Source organism: Bufo bufo, chromosome 5, assembly GCF_905171765.1.
Source record: "Bufo bufo chromosome 5, aBufBuf1.1, whole genome shotgun sequence".
NCBI classification, from domain to species: Eukaryota; Metazoa; Chordata; class Amphibia; order Anura; family Bufonidae; genus Bufo; species Bufo bufo.
Window position 1 is genome coordinate 316,813,043 of NC_053393.1, and position 17,352 is coordinate 316,830,394.

General features: G+C 43.8%; 1 protein-coding gene across 6 annotated transcripts in view; it reads right to left on the reverse strand.

Annotated features, from left to right (window-relative positions):
* The window catches only part of ZCCHC2 (zinc finger CCHC-type containing 2), a 67,451-nt gene that overhangs the window by 36,485 nt on the left and 13,614 nt on the right, over nt 1–17,352 (reverse strand). For all 6 annotated transcript variants that reach the window (XM_040431953.1, XM_040431950.1, XM_040431952.1 and 3 more), the window contains exons 3-7: nt 8,206–8,282; nt 5,959–6,030; nt 2,973–3,082; nt 1,964–2,058; nt 517–588 (exon numbers count right to left, since the gene is read on the reverse strand). In XM_040431953.1, the coding sequence (XP_040287887.1) occupies nt 517–588; nt 1,964–2,058; nt 2,973–3,082; nt 5,959–6,030; nt 8,206–8,282 (426 nt within the window). The remainder of the gene's footprint in view (nt 1–516; nt 589–1,963; nt 2,059–2,972; nt 3,083–5,958; nt 6,031–8,205; nt 8,283–17,352) is intronic.

A 17,352-nucleotide genomic window follows, 5' to 3' on the forward strand; every position in this document is an offset into this window, starting at 1 on the left:
ACTTGAACATGAGATTATCTAATCACTTCTCCAATAGTCTACAATGAATTACTATTGCAGTCTATTAGAGATTCGCTAGGTTCCTATGGAGCCCTGACACGGGCACGACTTCATAGAAACATTGCTATGGCAGGCCTGAGATCCTTCTGAGGGCCCGAGGTTGCCATAGCAACCAAACGGATTCCTTGATCTTAAGGCGTTGTCTGGGAATAAAAGTAGTTTTTATCTAATGCCCGCAGTCTGCCTTAGTAAGACTTGTTTCACATACGTGGCACTACAGCGTTTTTTGTCCCACCAATTCTCTGCATATTTGCCCGGTAGCAGCGAGAGCTCCACTGGACCCCAGTGCAGGCATTCCAGTACCATCCTGCAATGCCGGATCCAGACAGCTACAGAAGACTACTATTTTTTTTTTTTTTTTTTAAGACAGACTGAAGACTTTTTTTGAATCATGCAAGCTGAGACAAATGTGTTGTTGAGAACAACAGTTATTGGATCTCAACACATTTCACTCACCTTCCTCTTGACTTGAGGTCTCGGAGCTGTCTTCTTGGCTTTTACAATACTTTGAACTAGGTTGTAAATGACCTGATGAAAATGTTGCACAATGGAACATCAGAATTACTCAGATTTAGAATTAACCTATTTTCTGTAAAGTATAGTCAATGTTATTAGGATAGAGCAAAATTCAGTATACTTCTATAGGCGAGATCCCTGCGGGAGTTTCATGCAAAAAATAAAAAATTAGTCAGTCATACTAGTTTTTTTTTTATTTTTTATTCTTATAGTTGCTATGTGGTTAAGAGCACAAAGTTTAGTCATATTTCGGTTAATTTTGTAGCTTTCTGCCAATGGTAAATTGTATTTTTATGCTGCTGCAGTAATGTGGTTTTGTGATGATAGTGAAAGTCCCTTGCTCGCCCCTCATTAATACCAAGTAGGATTCTGGCTGGCTGAGTACGATGCCCTGGACGCAGCTCAGGCAGGGTGCTGGCTCTCCTTACAGCTGTATATGGAGACGTTTTGCAACTAACCAGAAACAGCTGTCTACGGATAGATATTTGGCTTGGCTATTTTCCCTGGTCATGTCCCAAGACTTGTTAAAGGGATATTCCCATCACATACAATTGTCCGATAGGTGTGGGTCCCACCTCTGGGACCCGCACCTACAAGGAGAATGGAGCGGGAAGAGCTGTGACTGGAGGACCCCGGGTTTCCCGACGTCAGTCCACCACCGAGCGCTGCTCCCATACAAGTGAATGGGAGCGCAACACGCTGCCCCTGCTCCCATTCATTTCTATGGGGCAGACTGAAATAGCAGAGCCAGCTGGCTCGGCTATTTTTGGCGGCCCCATTGAATGAATGGAGGGCAGCTGCGCATGCGCAGTGCGCCCTCCATTAATTTCCCCGCTCTGTTCTCATTGTAGGTGCGGAACCAGCTGTGGGACCCTCACCTCAGACAATGGGTGCATATCCTAGCGATATGCCCCCATTGTATGTGATGGCAAAACCCCTTTAAGTCAGACTTTGACTCATAGGGAGGCATTTCCAGAAGGTGGCGCTGGCGAGATGTTCTCATTCCCTGGGAGATACTTCTTTGCATAGAATAGTCACATATAGGTTGCCAACATCTGATGTGTCATTCTAAAATCTACAACATTACCCAGTTTTCTCTCAGTGGCACATGTGGCGATTCCTCGCCACTGAATAGACACCTAACATCCTTTTTTTTTTTTTACAAAGGTGTCCATATTATTTAAGCATTTGGTGAAATTTCAAAGCCACAAAACAAGAACTGTCAATAAGTGTCCTATTACTTTCAGCCACACTACACGGGCTTACATTTCATATGTTCAGTGTAATTGTCATCTTTTCCAACATAGAACCAAGGAGACATCTCAGAGTGGGAAGTAAGCAGAAATTAGACAAGCTGCAGCATTCTAAGTTTGTAGTTATTACTTACTACCAGAGTGAGTAGGTTCTGCTTGGATACTCTGGAAAAAGCTGTAGACCTTTTGATTCTGAAGTAGAGCCTGGGACGGAGATGAAAAGATTTGCCTGAAAGAACAAAAAAAAAAAAAAAGACTGAAAACTGCAAAACAAGCAGGGATGCAGTACATACATATTTCTTGACAAACTTGCAAAAAACAAAAAGAACAAGTGGTTAATGAGGACCCACCACCTGTCTGGACATGTTTGTTTAGTGATTACTTAAATAACAATTCTGGAGCATCTTTTCATAAAACACTGTAGTATGTTGTTCCCTTATTATTCCTACTTAAAATTTATATTGGCAACTGTGTCCCTGTCCAAGCACTGCTTTAACAAGAAGAATGGTAACAGACTATTGTCAATTTATGAATACATTTCTAAGAGGAATAACAGCACAGTGCAGATTGCAGAGTGAAGAAATGATGCTTCTTATTTGGTGGGGAATGCCGGTATGTACTACAATGGACAGGTCAGGAGAAATCTCAGGTTCCCAGATCAGTGTTGTGTTTTGCTTCTTGTGTACTTTAGAACTTCAATAATAGCCGAATATGAAATGTTCATACAGGGAAGTCTGCTTTATAAAGAAAATAGCAAAACTCACTAGGATATCCCATCATTTTGTGATCAGTGGGGGTCTGATCACCCCACTGATCATAAAGCAAAGCGCTAGAACAATACATCCCTCTACTAAATAGGAAGACTAATAAATGTGTAACTGTCGCCATCCTGTCTCTGCAATCTTCTTATCTGAGACAAACTTGCCATATGGCAGATGGGCTCATACAATTTGATTAAAAACAATGCATCTTAGAATAAAACGCTTCCAAGCTTGCATATAGACCGGCATATTTGTGTTTGCTTTTGCATTACAACCACAGCAGACGTGCGCCCGCCAGTTTCATTTATGACACTTTATTTGGAGGTGATGTGGGGCACACATCCACTGATAAATATGGCTCCACATCCAGGTCCCAACTTACTTTACAATCAGCTCCAAGTCACAGCAGTGAGACTCTTCTCTCCTTTTCCCTAGTTGTAAGGCTGATAAAATGGGTTTATCAAGGTTTTCATTGGAGAGCTCTTTTGGAAGCTTAAAACAAGAAAAGGAAAATCTGTTCATGTCATGAAATGTGTAAGGCAGCATACCATAAAAAACATTCTTCATCTACAAATACTAATCCATACAAAGACACCGCTACATATTCCATACATCTATATATCTATATACAGTGCCAGAAACCCCTTGTGAAGAAACATTACTGTCTCACAATAGTTTAGGCGTAAAGGCCTTGATAGACTGCCCAATGTTCAGGTGGGACCATGGCCTGATAATAAACCCGCCGACTGCACTTGTTTGCATTAGTATCTTACACAGGCCGGTGCTAAGGGAATAGGGAGAAGTGATTCGCAATTAATCCTCCCCAATCCCTAACAATTGGCAGCACATGCCTGATTAGATGTGCTGCCGACAACGGTCATTCATTCTGATATAGGATGCGAAGCAGCCAAAAAACTAGCGTTTTCCTTATCGGCAGGAGAGTGATAGGAGCAAGTTCATACAAACAAGCATTCCTGTTCCTGATAGCAGGCCCGAAAATCGCTCAGTAAATAGGGCCTTAAAGGGTTACACTCACCTTATACATTGGTGACATATCACTAGGATATGCCAACCAATGTCAGATAGCAGTGGGTCTCAGACGTGAGACCTACATCTATTTCTATTCACTTCTATAGCACTCACGTTAAGCCCCACATCGGTGAATGAAGAACGCATGGCCACCTCTCCCCTGATGTCACAGCCATGCAGGGGAAAAAGCCTTGGGAAGGGCAGTGGGATTGGGCACTTTCAAATGGCAAGCCCGTCCATCTGGGCACTAGGGAGCCTTTTTTTCACAGCAATAAAAGTGCTTTTCCTGGACATGGAATAAACACCCAGTTGACATAAAGGATCGGTTATAACGCTTTTACAACGTTCTGGTGGCCATTGCTGGTAGTTATATTAGTGAGATTTATGCGACAGACTCCCTTTAAGGCCATTTATCTTTGGATCACTAAATAGGCCACACAATCACCACCTCGTTAATTTGGATATAATTTTAATATGCAATATAGGCTTCTCATCAGCTGTCCTCTAATACCATTCAGAACGCTGCTGCAGTGGACCGAGACTACAGGTGAAACGCAAAAAATTTGAATATTGTGCAAAATTCCATTTATTTCAGTAATGCAAATTAAAAGGAATTGCATTAATGCAGCTTAAGATTTAGGGCTGAAACGATTACTCGATTAAATCGAGTAATTCGACACAAAAAAATCCCCGATGCAAATTTTTTGCATCGAAGATTCGTTTGTGTCATGTGACCATGGAGCGGGAGTGAAGCGCTTGCTATTACTCCCGCTCCATGGTCTCCCGCGGCGCTTGGAATACTTACCTTTCCAGCAGGCGGCCTCCGGACACTCCACAGTACGTCCATGGTCCCGCGCTGCTCTGACCTCCTGACGTACGCACGCCGTGACCTGACGCACTGTGTGACATCAGGAGCAGAGCAGCGCAGAACGATGGAGTGTCGGCAGCGCCCCTGCTGGAAAGGTAAGTTGGTGAAACCGAGGGGGTGGGGGCGCAACTAAGACCAGGCGCCTGGAGTGCACAGCGTCATAGAAACCAGTGACGCTGTGCAATCCAGGTGTCAGGAGGGGGGTGAGGGAGAGCCGATGGCACAGGGGTGAGGGAGAGCCGATGGCACAGGGGTGAGGGAGAGCCGATGGCACAGGGGTGAGGGAGAGCCGATGGCACAGGGGTGAGGGAGAGCCGATGGCACAGGGGTGAGGGAGAGCCGATGGCACAGGGGTGAGGGAGAGCCGATGGCACAGGGGTGAGGGAGAGCCGATGGCACAGGGGTGAGGGAGAGCCGATGGCACAGGGGTGAGGGAGAGCCGATGGCACAGTGGGGAACAAAGGGTGTTAGGGACTAATGGCAGGGGGTCTGAGTTTTTATAAAGGAAAACAGTCTATTATTTTTTTCTTATTAGATTACTCGATTAATCGTAAAAAATAAAAAATCGATAGAATACTCGATTACTAAAATAATCGTTTACTGCAGCCCTATTAAGATTAGAATTTTGTGAAAAGGTTCAATATTCTAGGCTTAAAGGGTCACATTCTAGTCAGCTAATTAATCCATACCCCCTGAGATTGTGACTTTGGGGTTTCATAAACTGTAATCCATAATCAAAATTATAACAAATAAAGTCTTAAAACATCTTGCTTTGCATGTAATGAGTCCATCTCATATATTAGCTTCACCTTTTAAGTTGCATTACTGAAATAAATGAACTTCATTATACGATATTCAAATTTTTCGTGTTTTACCTGTATAATCTAATTGCAATTTCCAAAATACAAGCAGGACGACTAGACGCAGACTCAAGCCACTAGCATATAAGGTGCAGTAGTTTGAGATATTTGTGCTCCCCGACCTCTAAAGAAATTGGATTGAGCCATCTGCATTAAAGTAGTTTTTATTCTCTGACCTGTTAGAAAGGTAGTTGATGTAATCTGGAGTGAATGTAATCTTCTCATCAGTGACTGTATTTACGAGTTATCCCCTCCCTTCTGATCCTCAGCTGAGTCATGTGAGAAACACTCTTATCTCCAACTGACACAGGACAGGAAGTCAGTTACTTCTCTATTCATTCCTGAGAGACTGACATGCTCCCATAGGAATACATAGAGAAGCTGACTGTGTCCATACATAAGATGCTGTGTTATTTGGAAAGTCAGAGTGCTGGTCACATGACACAGCTGAGAATCAGAAGGGAGGGGATAGCTCACAAATACCGTCACTGGTAAGAAAATTACCTTCACTACTGATTACATCATGTACCTTTCAGGTTAGAGAATAAAAAAAATGTTTGCAGGAGTTCTTCTTTAATGAGCATTAGGAATCTCTAACAATTTGTATATACCATTAAAACAAATTCCTGCAGCTCCCGATGAGATTTTGTAACAGATGTTCTTGAGTTATCGGACCACTTTACCTAAAAGAAAGAGAAAGGCATAAGATACCGATCTACAGAATATTTGTCATCTGGATACTGTATACGTAGACTATAGCAGGGCTTCTCTCCTAGGGTGATGACGGGGCCATCCCTAGTGGATGAAGTCTACATAAAAAATATTTTAAAAAATGTAAATTAAGGGGCTATCTCACAAAAAATTTTTTTAACTCATTACGCCAGCACTGAGGGGAGGATAAAGATGCAGGGAAGGGACTGAGCACGATAGTCCGCATTGGAGCGATGAGGCTGTCATGCCCTGTCAATATCAAAAGAAGGGGGAGGGGTAGAGGTGAAGCGGTGCTCCAAAGACCCACTTACGGTGGGTTCACATTAGGGATCGACCGATATTGATTTTTTAGGGCCGATACCGATAATTTGTGAACTTTCAGGCCGATAGCCGATAATTTATACAGATTTTCTGTGAAATTTCATTTTTGAAAAGAAAAATAATTCCTACACACATCTGATGAGAATGAATATTTTTATTGTTAGTGTAGTTTTTTTTTTGTAAATCTTTCTTTTTTATTTATACTTAATATTTTGGTGTTTATTTTTTACTAACTTTTAACCCCCTTAGGGACTAGAACCCTTGTCCTATTCACCCTGATAGATCTCTATCAGGGTGAATAGGATCTCACACTATCCCTGCTGCTCTGTGCTTTGCTTCAAGAGCGTCCTGGCTGCCATGGTAACTGATCGGAGCCCCAGGCTTACACTGCTGGGGCACCGATCGGAGGAGGAGGGGAGAGGGGACCCTGTGGCCACTGCCACCAATGATTAAAACTGGGGGGGCGCACTGCGCCACCAATGTTTTTAATGTGGGGGTGGGGGGCGCACTGCGCCACCAATGAAGATAAATCTCTCATTTATTCATATACAGGAGGCGGGAGCTGGCTGCAGAATCACATAGGCGGCTCCTGACCTCTATGAGCGGTAGCTGCGATCCGCGGCACCTAAGGGGTTAACTACCGCGGATAGCAGCTACCGCTCATAGAGGTCGGGAGCCGGCTATGTGATTCTGCAGCCAGCTCCCGCCTCCTGTTCAATTTGAATGAATGAGTAAGTCAATATCATTGGTGGTGCAGTGGCCACAGCCCCTCCCCTCCTCTTGTCTTCTCTCCTCTCATTGGCGGCAGCGGCATCACAGGGGGAGGGAGACACTGCTTCCTTCTCCCCTGTGCTGCTGAGGGAACACAGAGCGCTGACAGCAGCGTGATCTGTGTTCCCCATACGTTATCGGAATATCGGCAAAATAGATGCAGATACCGATAACGGTCAAAATCCTGAATATCGGCCGATAATATCGGTAAAACCGATAATCGGTCGATCCCTAGTTCACATCACATTTTATGCCTTCATTTGACATATAAGTAACCAAAAAAAAAAAAAAAAAATGTACAAAAACACAGCACACCACGTTATTGTATCCTGCACAGTCCGGTAAAAATTTTTTTTTTTTTTTTTTTTTTACCACAATGGAACTCTATGGTGAATGGATGCCACAGTATGGATTCCGTCTGAGGCATCCGTTTAACGTATATTTTTTGTATACGTTAAACGGATGGGAAAGACTCGATGTGAACCCATTAATTTCATTATTAGTTTTAATAAGGGTTGATCTTGGTGACAGATGATCTTTAAATGTTTTTGAACATTTTATTAAAAACTTAGTTATTTTTTTTTTAGTTCCCACCATGCAATGACTTGAGCAGTATTAGAATACACTGCAGGACTATTAGGCAGAGAGAAAAAAAAAAAGCAGTGACTGTCCATTAACAGTAAGTGCAACTGGCCTGTAAGTACCAAGTTCCCTATGCAGAGCAATACACTAATTCTTCATGGAGAGAAAAAAAAAATAATGCAGCGTCTGGTTAACGCTGTTGTAACTAAATTGTAAGGCTTAATTCAGACGGCCGTAGAATGTGTCCGCACCCGTTCCACAATTATCCAGAACGGGTGCGGACCCATTCATTCTCTATGGGGCAGGAATGGATGCAGACAGCAGTGTGTGTGCTGTCCGCATTTCCGGAGAGTGGCAATAGCGGACAAGAATAGGCAATACACTACGGACGTGTGAATGGACCCTAAAAGTACAATCAAATCACAGAGGGGCTATAAAATAAAACCTCAGAAAAGGTTCACAAACGCACTCACCTCAAACGTGTAGTCCGAGTTCTTGTCAGCTCTCCTCCTCTGTACATGCTTAATACTTATACTCGCAATGTGAACAGCTGCAAAACATGAAGCAAACATTTACCATGGGTGAGGGGCACATCAAGTACTTAGAGCATATATTTCTAACCATATATTTCTCAATTATAGGCGAAAATATTGCTCACTAGTCTGTGCAAATCTCCAATTTAACCACTGACCAACAAGACAAATATGGAAAGAGACATGTGGCATACACACAGAAGAACTAGAAGACATAAGAGTCTTCTAGACATCTTCTCTTTTGGATCTGTGAGCCCTTTAATCTGGATTTTTCAATAAATGTCATAATGTTAGGAGTGTGTGGACCATCTGGATGCTGGCGCTCCTACACTGAACGGTTGTTTGCACGGACTGGTGAGTGATGCTCTCCTATTACATGCAAGTGGGCATGGACTCCCGTCTCCTGATAACTCCATGCGCTCAACTATATCTGGACAGCAAAAGACCGAACTAATTTCTCAAACGCTAGTTAAGGCTACTTTCACACTTGCGTTCGGAGCGGATCCGTCTGGTGTCTGCACAGACGGATCCGCTCCCATAATGCAAACTATGGTATCCGTTCAGAACGGATCCGTCGGCATTATATTTCAGAAAAAAAACTAAGTGTGAAAGTTAGTCAGACGGATCCGTCCAGACTTTGCATTGAAAGTCAATGGGGGACGGATCCGTTTGAAATTGCACCATATTGTGTCATCTTCAAACTGATCCGTCCCCATTGACTTACATTGTAAGTCTGGACAGATCCGTTTGGCTCCGCACGACCAGGCGGACACCCGAACGCTGCAAGCTGCGTTCGGTTGTCCGCCTGCTGAGCGGAACGGAGGCCAAGCGGAGCCAGACTGAGGCATTCTGAGCGGTTCCGCATCCACTCAGAATGCATTGGGGCTGTACGGATGCGTTCGGGGCCGCTTGCGAGAGCCTTCAAACGGAACCCCGAACGCAAGTGTGAAAGTAGCCTAATACTAACGTTTTTATATGTTAGATATGAGAAAGCACAGGAGCGTGTGAAACATAAAAGCGTCTCATCAACATTTTATCTTTTGGATCCGTTTTATTCTGGAATTTTTCAATAAATGTCAATTTTACAGGACTGTGCCAGATCATGATTTTTTTTTCCTGTATATTTATTAGGGGTGCACCGAAATGAAAATTCTGGTCCGAAACCGAAACCGAAAATTCAGGATGCCCTTGACCGAAAACCGAAACCGAAACTGCCTTTTTGCCCAAATACTTTTAAAATACTTTTTTTTTAATGATTTTATTAATAATTCTTTTTCATGAATGAAATTCATCTGTGGGTGGCGCTGTTATGGAGAGGGGGATCTGTGGGTGGCGCTGTTATGGAGAGGGGGATCTGTGGGTGGCGCTGTTATGGAGAGGGGGATCTGTGGGTGGCGCTGTTATGGAGAGGGGGATCTGTGGGTGGCGCTATGGAGAGGGGGATCTGTGGGTGGCGCTGTTATGGAGAGGGGGATCTGTGGGTGGCGCTGTTATGGAGAGGGGGATCTGTGGGTGGCGCTGTTATGGAGAGGGGGATCTGTGGGTGGCGCTATGGAAAGGGGGATCTGTGGGTGGCGCTATGGAGAGGGGGATCTGTGGGTGGCGCTGTTATGGAGAGGGGGATCTGTGGGTGGCGCTGTTATGGAGAGGGGGATCTGTGGGTGGCGCTGTTATGGAGAGGGGGATCTGTGGGTGGCACTGTTATGGAGAGGGGGATCTGTGGGTGGCGCTGTTATGGAGAGGGGGATCTGTGGGTGGCTCTGTTATGGAGGGGGGGATATGTGCACTGTTATGGGCATAACAGTGCACAGATCCCTTTCCCCATAACAGTGCACAGATCCCTTTCCCCATAACAGTGCACAGATCCCCCCTCCCCATAGCAGTGCACAGATCCCCCCTCCCCATAGCAGTGCCATAGACCGATCCCCCTACCCATAACAGCCCCGGCCCTGCTGCTCACAGCAGACTAATCACTCACTACATCTTAATTTTACCTTACAATCGTGAGGCTCCAGTAACTAACAACTCTGCAGGCAGAGCGGAGGGCGGCGTAACGTCACTTACTCACGTGACGCACCTGCTCCGCCCACTTTATGAATGAAGGAGGCGGAGCAGGCGCGTCACGTGAGTAAGTGACGTTACGCCGCCCTCCGCTCTGCCTGCAGAGTTGTTAGTTACTGGAGCCTCACGATTGTAAGGTAAAATTAAGATGCAGTGACAAAGTAAACCGCCCGCCCGGCGCCCGCCCGCAGATGGTGGGTGACAAATCCCACACCCCATATTTTCGGCCGATATGTAACAATATCGGCCGAAGTGGATTAGGTGCATTTTCGGCCGATATTTTCGGCTGCCGAAATTTCGGTGCACCCCTAATATTTATCACTTTCTAGTTTTTGAAGTTAACCCCTTCTACCCTGGGCCAGTTTTCACCCTCCTGCCCAAGCCATTTTTTGCAAATCTGACATGTGTCACTTTATGGGGTAATAGCTTTCGAACACTTACTTATCCCAAGCCATTCTGAGATTGTTTTCTCGTGACACATTGTACTTCATGAGAGTCATAAATTTGAGTCAATGTATTTCACCCTTATTTATGAAAAAAATTACAAATTTACCACAAATTTCAAAAAGTTCGCAACTTTAAAAATTTAGATTTCTCTGCTTTTAAAACAGAAAGTGATACCTCAAAAAATATTTATTACTTAACATTCCCCATATGTCTTTATGTTGGCATCATTTTGTAAATGTCATTTAAGAAGCCATTCATAATATTTTAAAGAAAATGTCCAAAACCCACTTTTTAAAAGGACCAGTTCAGGTCTGAAGTCACTTTGTGGGGCTTACATAGTGGAAACCCCCCATAAATGACTACACCCCTCAAGTAACTCAAAACTGATTTTTAAAAACTTTGTTAACCCTTTAGGCGTTCCACAAGAATTAAAGGAAAATGGAGATGAAATTTCAAAATTTCACTTTTTGGCAGGTTTTCCATTTTAATCCATTTTTTTAACACATCGAGGGTTAACATCCAAACAAAACTCAATATTTATTGCCCGATTCTGCGGTTTACAGAAACACCCCACATTTGGAAGTAAGCTGCTGTATGGGCACACGGCAGGGCGCAGAAGAAAAGATCCATATGGTTTTTGGAAGGCAGATTTTGCTGGACTGGTTTTTAGATGCCATGTCCCATTTGAAGCCCCCCTGATGCACCCTTACAGTAGAAAGTACTCCCAAAAAATAACCCCATTTTGGAAACTAGGGGATAAGGTGCCAGTTTTATTGGTACTATTTTGGGGTACATCTGATTTTTAATTGCTCCATTACGTTTTTTGGGAGGCAAGGTAACCCGAAAAAACATTCATCTGACATGGTAGATCATGTGCTATATTTATAGAGCAGGTTGTTATGGACGCAATGATATCAAATATGTCTACTTTCTTTGTTTCAGTTTTACATAAAAAAGCATTTTTGGAAAAAATAAAACTGTTTTTGTGTCTCCATTTTCTGAACGCCTTATTTTTTGTATTTTACTGCCGAACGTCTTAAGCAGTGGCTCGTTTTTTGCAGGACGAGTTGACGTTTTTATTGGTACAATTTTTGGGTACATATGATTTTTTGATCACTCATTATTACACTTTATGGGGCAAGGTGACAAAAAAAATGGTCATTTTGGCAACGTTTTTCTTTATTTTTACAGCGTTCACCTGAGGGGTTAGGTTATGTGACATTTTTATAGAACAGATCGTTATGGACGTGGGAATACCTAATATGTACACTTTGTTTATTTAAGTTTCACACAATAGCATTTTTTAAATCAAAAAATTTCTGTTTTAGTGTCTCCATAGAACCATAGCTTTTTAAATTTTTTGCCCGATTGTCTTAGGTAGAGTCTAATTTTTTGCGGGATGAGGTGACGGTTTGATTGGTACTAATTTGGGGGGCATATGCCTTTTTGATCACTTGGTGTTTCAAATTATGTGATGTTAGGTGACAAAAAAAAAGGCTTTTTTGGCACTTAATTTTTTAGGGTGTTCAGCTGAGGGGTTAGGTCGTGTGATATTTTTATAGAGCTGGTTGTTACGGACGCGGCGATACCTAATGTAGACTTTTTTTATTTATTTCACTTTAATACAATAGCATATTTGAAACAAAAATATGTAGGGGCTCATTTTTTGCGGGATGAGGTGACTGTTTTGTTGGTACTATTTTGTGGGACATACCCCTTTTTGATCACTTGGAGTTGTACTTTTTGTGATGTAAGGTGACAAAAATGGCTTTTTTTTTTAATTTTTTATGGTGTTTATCAGACTGGGTGGATCATGTGATATATTTATAGAGCCGGTCGTTACGGACGTGGTGATAACCAATAGGTGTGTTTTTTCCTTTTTATTTTCAATTTTTTATTATAAAATCAGGGGAAAGGGGCGTTTCTTTTTTACTTGAAACTTTATTTTTATTAAAAACTTTTTTTTTATACTTTATTTCTGTTCCACTCTGAGACTTCAACTTTTGGGGGTCTGATCCCCTCTGCAATGCATTATGATACATCTGTATCGTAATGCATTGCCTGTTTGTGTAATACACAAAGTAATACACTAACAGGTTGCCTAGGAGACAGGCCTGAGGCTGGATCCCGATGCCATGCAAGTCATTTGGCAGCCTCTGCATGGCATCAGGCTGCCTTGTCACCCATCGGGTCCCCGCCACAGCCGCACGGGGACACGATGGGCTCCCTCACCCTCTGCAAATCCCTTTTATGTCGTGGTCAGCGCTGACCGCGGCATAGAAGGGGGTAATCCTCCGGCATCAGCTTTTACAGCAATGCCAGCGGATACAGCAGGGGCCCGGCTATCTGGGACCGCCGAGCCCCTGCAGTGATCGGGCGCACACCGCTCCGGTGCCCACCCGATCACCATGATGTACTATTACGTTAATGATGTGGGAACGCACTGACTTCCATGACGTAATAGTGTGTCATGTGTCAGAAAGGGGCTAAAGGGAACCTGTCCCCATGAACATGCAGTGTACTTTACAAGCAGAATGTTATAGAGCAGGAGCATCTGAGCAGATTGATGTCGTTTTATAGGAAAAGATTCAGTAAAACTTGTATTTCAATCATTTAAATTCCTGCTCTGGGTTTTGAAGTCCAGGAGGCGGTCCTATCAGTGACTGACAGCTATGTGTACACACAGACCTAGAGGGAAGGCTGTCATCACTGATAGGACCGCCTCCTGGACTTCCCAAAGTGAGCAGGAATTTAAATTAGTAAATTACAGGTTTTACTGAATATTTTCCTTCCCACAAAACTAACAATCTCTACTCTATCAAAGAGCTTTACAGGTTTTTTTAATTTCCGATATTCGATGTGATAAAACGGACCAGTTAATTTCATTCTAATATTTAAAAAAAATATATATATATATATATATATATATATATATATATATATATATATATATATATATATATATATATATATATATACACACACACATACACACACACACACATATACACACAGCTCAAAAAAATAAAGGGAACACTTAAACAACACAATGTAACTCCAAGTCAATCACACTTCTGTGAAATCAAACTGTCCACTTAGGAAGCAACACTGAGTGACAATCAATTTCACATGCTGTTGTGCAAATGGGATAGACAACAGGTGGAAATTATAGGCAATTAGCAAGACACCCCCAATAAAGGAGTGGTTCTGCAGGTGGTGACCCCAGACCACTTCTCAGTTCCTATGCTTCCTGGCTGATGTTTTGGTCACTTTTGAATGCTGGCGGTGCTTTCACTCTAGTGGTAGCATGAGACGGAGTCTACAACCCACACAAGTGGCTCAGGTAGTGCAGCTTATCCAGGATGGCACATCAATGCGAGCTGTGGCAAGAAGGTTTGCTGTGTCTGTCAGCGTAGTGTCCAGAGCATGGAGGCGCTACCAGGAGACAGGCCAGTACATCAGGAGACGTGGAGGAGGCCGTAGGAGGGCAACAACCCAGCAGCAGGACCGCTACCTCCGCCTTTGTGCAAGGAGGAACACTGCCAGAGCCCTGCAAAATGACCTCCAGCAGGCCACAAATGTGCATGTGTCTGCTCCAATGGTCAGAAACAGACTCCATGAGGGTGATATGAGGGCCCGACGTCCACAGGTGGGGGTTGTGCTTACAGCCCAACACCGTGCAGGACGTTTGGCATTTGCCAGAGAACACCAAGATTGGCAAATTCGCCACTGGCTCCCTGTGCTCTTCACAGATAAAAGCAGGTTCACACTGAGCACATGTGACAGACGTGACAGAGTCTGGAGACACCGTGGAGAATGTTCTGCTGCCTGCAACATCCTCCAGCATGACCGGTTTGGCATTGGGTCAGTAATGGTGTGGGGTGGCATTTCTTTGGAGGGCCGCACAGCCCTCCATGTGCTCGCCAGAGGTAGCCTGACTGCCATTAGGTACCGAGATGAGATCCTCAGACCCCTTGTGAGACCATATGCTGGTGCGGTTGGCACTGGGTTCCTCCTAATGCAAGACAATGCTAGACCTCATGTGGCTGGAGTGTGTCAGCAGTTCCTGCAAGACGAAGGCATTGATGCTATGGACTGGCCCGCCCGTTCCCCAGACCTGAATCTAATTGAGCACATCTGGGACATCATGTCTCGCTCTATCCACCAACGTCACGTTGCACCACAGACTGTCCAGGAGTTGGCAGATGCTTTAGACCAGGTCTGGGAGGAGATCCCTCAGGAGCTCGTCCGCCACCTCATCAGGAGCATGCACAGGCGTTGTAGGGAGGTCATACAAGCACGTGGAGGCCACACACACTACTGAGCCTCATTTTGACTTGTTTTAAGGACATTACATCAAAGTTGGATCAGCCTGTAGTGTGTTTTTCCACTTTAATTTTGAGTGTGACTCCAAATCCAGACCTCCATGGGTTGTAAAGAACAAAGAATTTCAGAAGAATATTTAATTAACTCAGATCTAGGATGTGTTATTTTTGTGTTCCCTTTATTTTTTTGATAGATATAGATATATAGACACCGCAGCACATCCGTCTGCTATTACCGGAGCTAAGACCTAGACTCGAGTATAAGACGAGGAGGCTTTTTGAGCACAAAAATATGTGCCAAAAAACTCGTCTTATACTCGAGTATATATGGATAAAGACACCGCAGCACATCCGTTGGTGAAAAAAGAAAGTGTGAACCTTTATTCACCCTTGCGACGTTTCAGTCCACTTGCTTGAGAAAAGTCCCAGCAAGTGGACTGAAACGTCGCAAGGGTGAATAAAGGTTCACACTTTCTTTTTTCACCAACGGATGTGCTGCGGTGTCTTTATTCTTTTTGTATTATACACCTTGGTAAGGAGTCTTCATCGCTGGCACCCATTCATCTACTACTAGGTGTGCTGCCCTGAACTTCCGTTGTGTGTGTGTGTGTATGTGTGTATATATACACACACACACTGAAAGGTTTTATTTTTTGCCGCCATATCCTGACCCCTATAATTTTTTTGTGATTATGTGTACGGAGCTGCGGTTATGTGTACTTTTGATTGATACCATTTTGGGGTGTGTACGACCAAAAACGGCGAATCGGCCATTTTGAAGTTTCGAGCATAGGGAAAATATTTTTATAGTATGGGTGTTTTCACACATGGCGATACTCTGATCTGTATTATTATTATTTTTGGGGGGATGGGGGAGGGTTGACCACGGCATCTGAAGTGTTAAATGTCCGCGACTGGCATTATCGTCAGTCGTGGACATGAGCCATGGGTGTCTGCTATATGAAACAGCAGGCACCCTGGGGCCATGGGAGCAGGTGCCATCTTTAAAGACCCGGCCAGCTCCATACTAGTATGGCGCTGGTCAGAAATGGGTTAAAACACCTCTAAATGAATGACTAGAATTACTGAATACATTATTTCTAAAAGGCCCAAATACACATTAGGCTATTGCTGGCCAAATCCATTTTTGATACAGGTCCACGGGGTACTTTCACACTAGCGTTATTCTTTTCCGGCATAGAGTTCCGTCCTAGGGGCTCAATACCGGAAAAGAACTGATCAGTTTTATCCTCATGCATTCTGAATGGAGAGAAATCCGTTCAGGATGCATCAGAATGTCTTCAGTTCAGTCACTGAACGGCGTTTTGGACGGAGTAAATACCACAGCATGCTGCGGTTTTATCTCCATCCAAAATTGCGGAACACATTTTTTTCCATTGATATGCATTAATGCCGGATCTGGACCAGAGTGTTTCGGCAAAACGGATCCGGCATTGCGGTCTGCGCATGCTCAGACCGCAAAAAATTTGAAAAAATAAATGCCGGATCCGTTTTTCCGGACGACACTGGAGAGACGGATCCGGCATTTCAATGCGTTTGTCATACGGATCATGATCCTGATCTGTCTGACAAATCCCATCAGTTTGCATGCGTTTTGACGGATCTGGCAGGCAGTTCCAGCCACGGAACTGCCTGCTGGAATCCTCTTCCGCAAGTGTGAAAGTACCCTAAGGGCACATGCATAAAACCATATTTTGGGTCCTTGTCAGATCCGCATTTTAGGTGTATCGCACGCAGACCATTTCTATTAGGCAAATGCTGCATGCACACGGACCCACAGTTTGCGGACTGGATGATGATCTTCCGATCCATAATATGTTGGGGGAGAAAAGAATTGGGCATGTTTTCTCTTTAGAGATAAGCCATCACCAGAGATGTCTGGCAGCAGCTTTCTTGTTTCTCCCCAATGAAAACAGACACCTGCCTGAATAGAACACGTATGAGGGATTTGTGAGCGATAGAAGTCCACCAAATGAGTGTTCAGCCGACAGCTATTTAAGGGGTAAGGGCTCCTTAACTCTGCGGCCATTTGCTTTGGTACTCCAAGGCATATCTAGGGGCTGGCCTACTGAAACGGAAGTGACAGAAGAAGCACGATTAGGTTTATGGGCAATAGGTTTAAATTTTTACTCTCACTGTAGCACTGCTAGATACGAAAAAGGTTTTCCTTTGCCATTATTACTACGTGTAATGTACTGTCCTCCAGAAGCCAGTACATTACATATAGTAATAG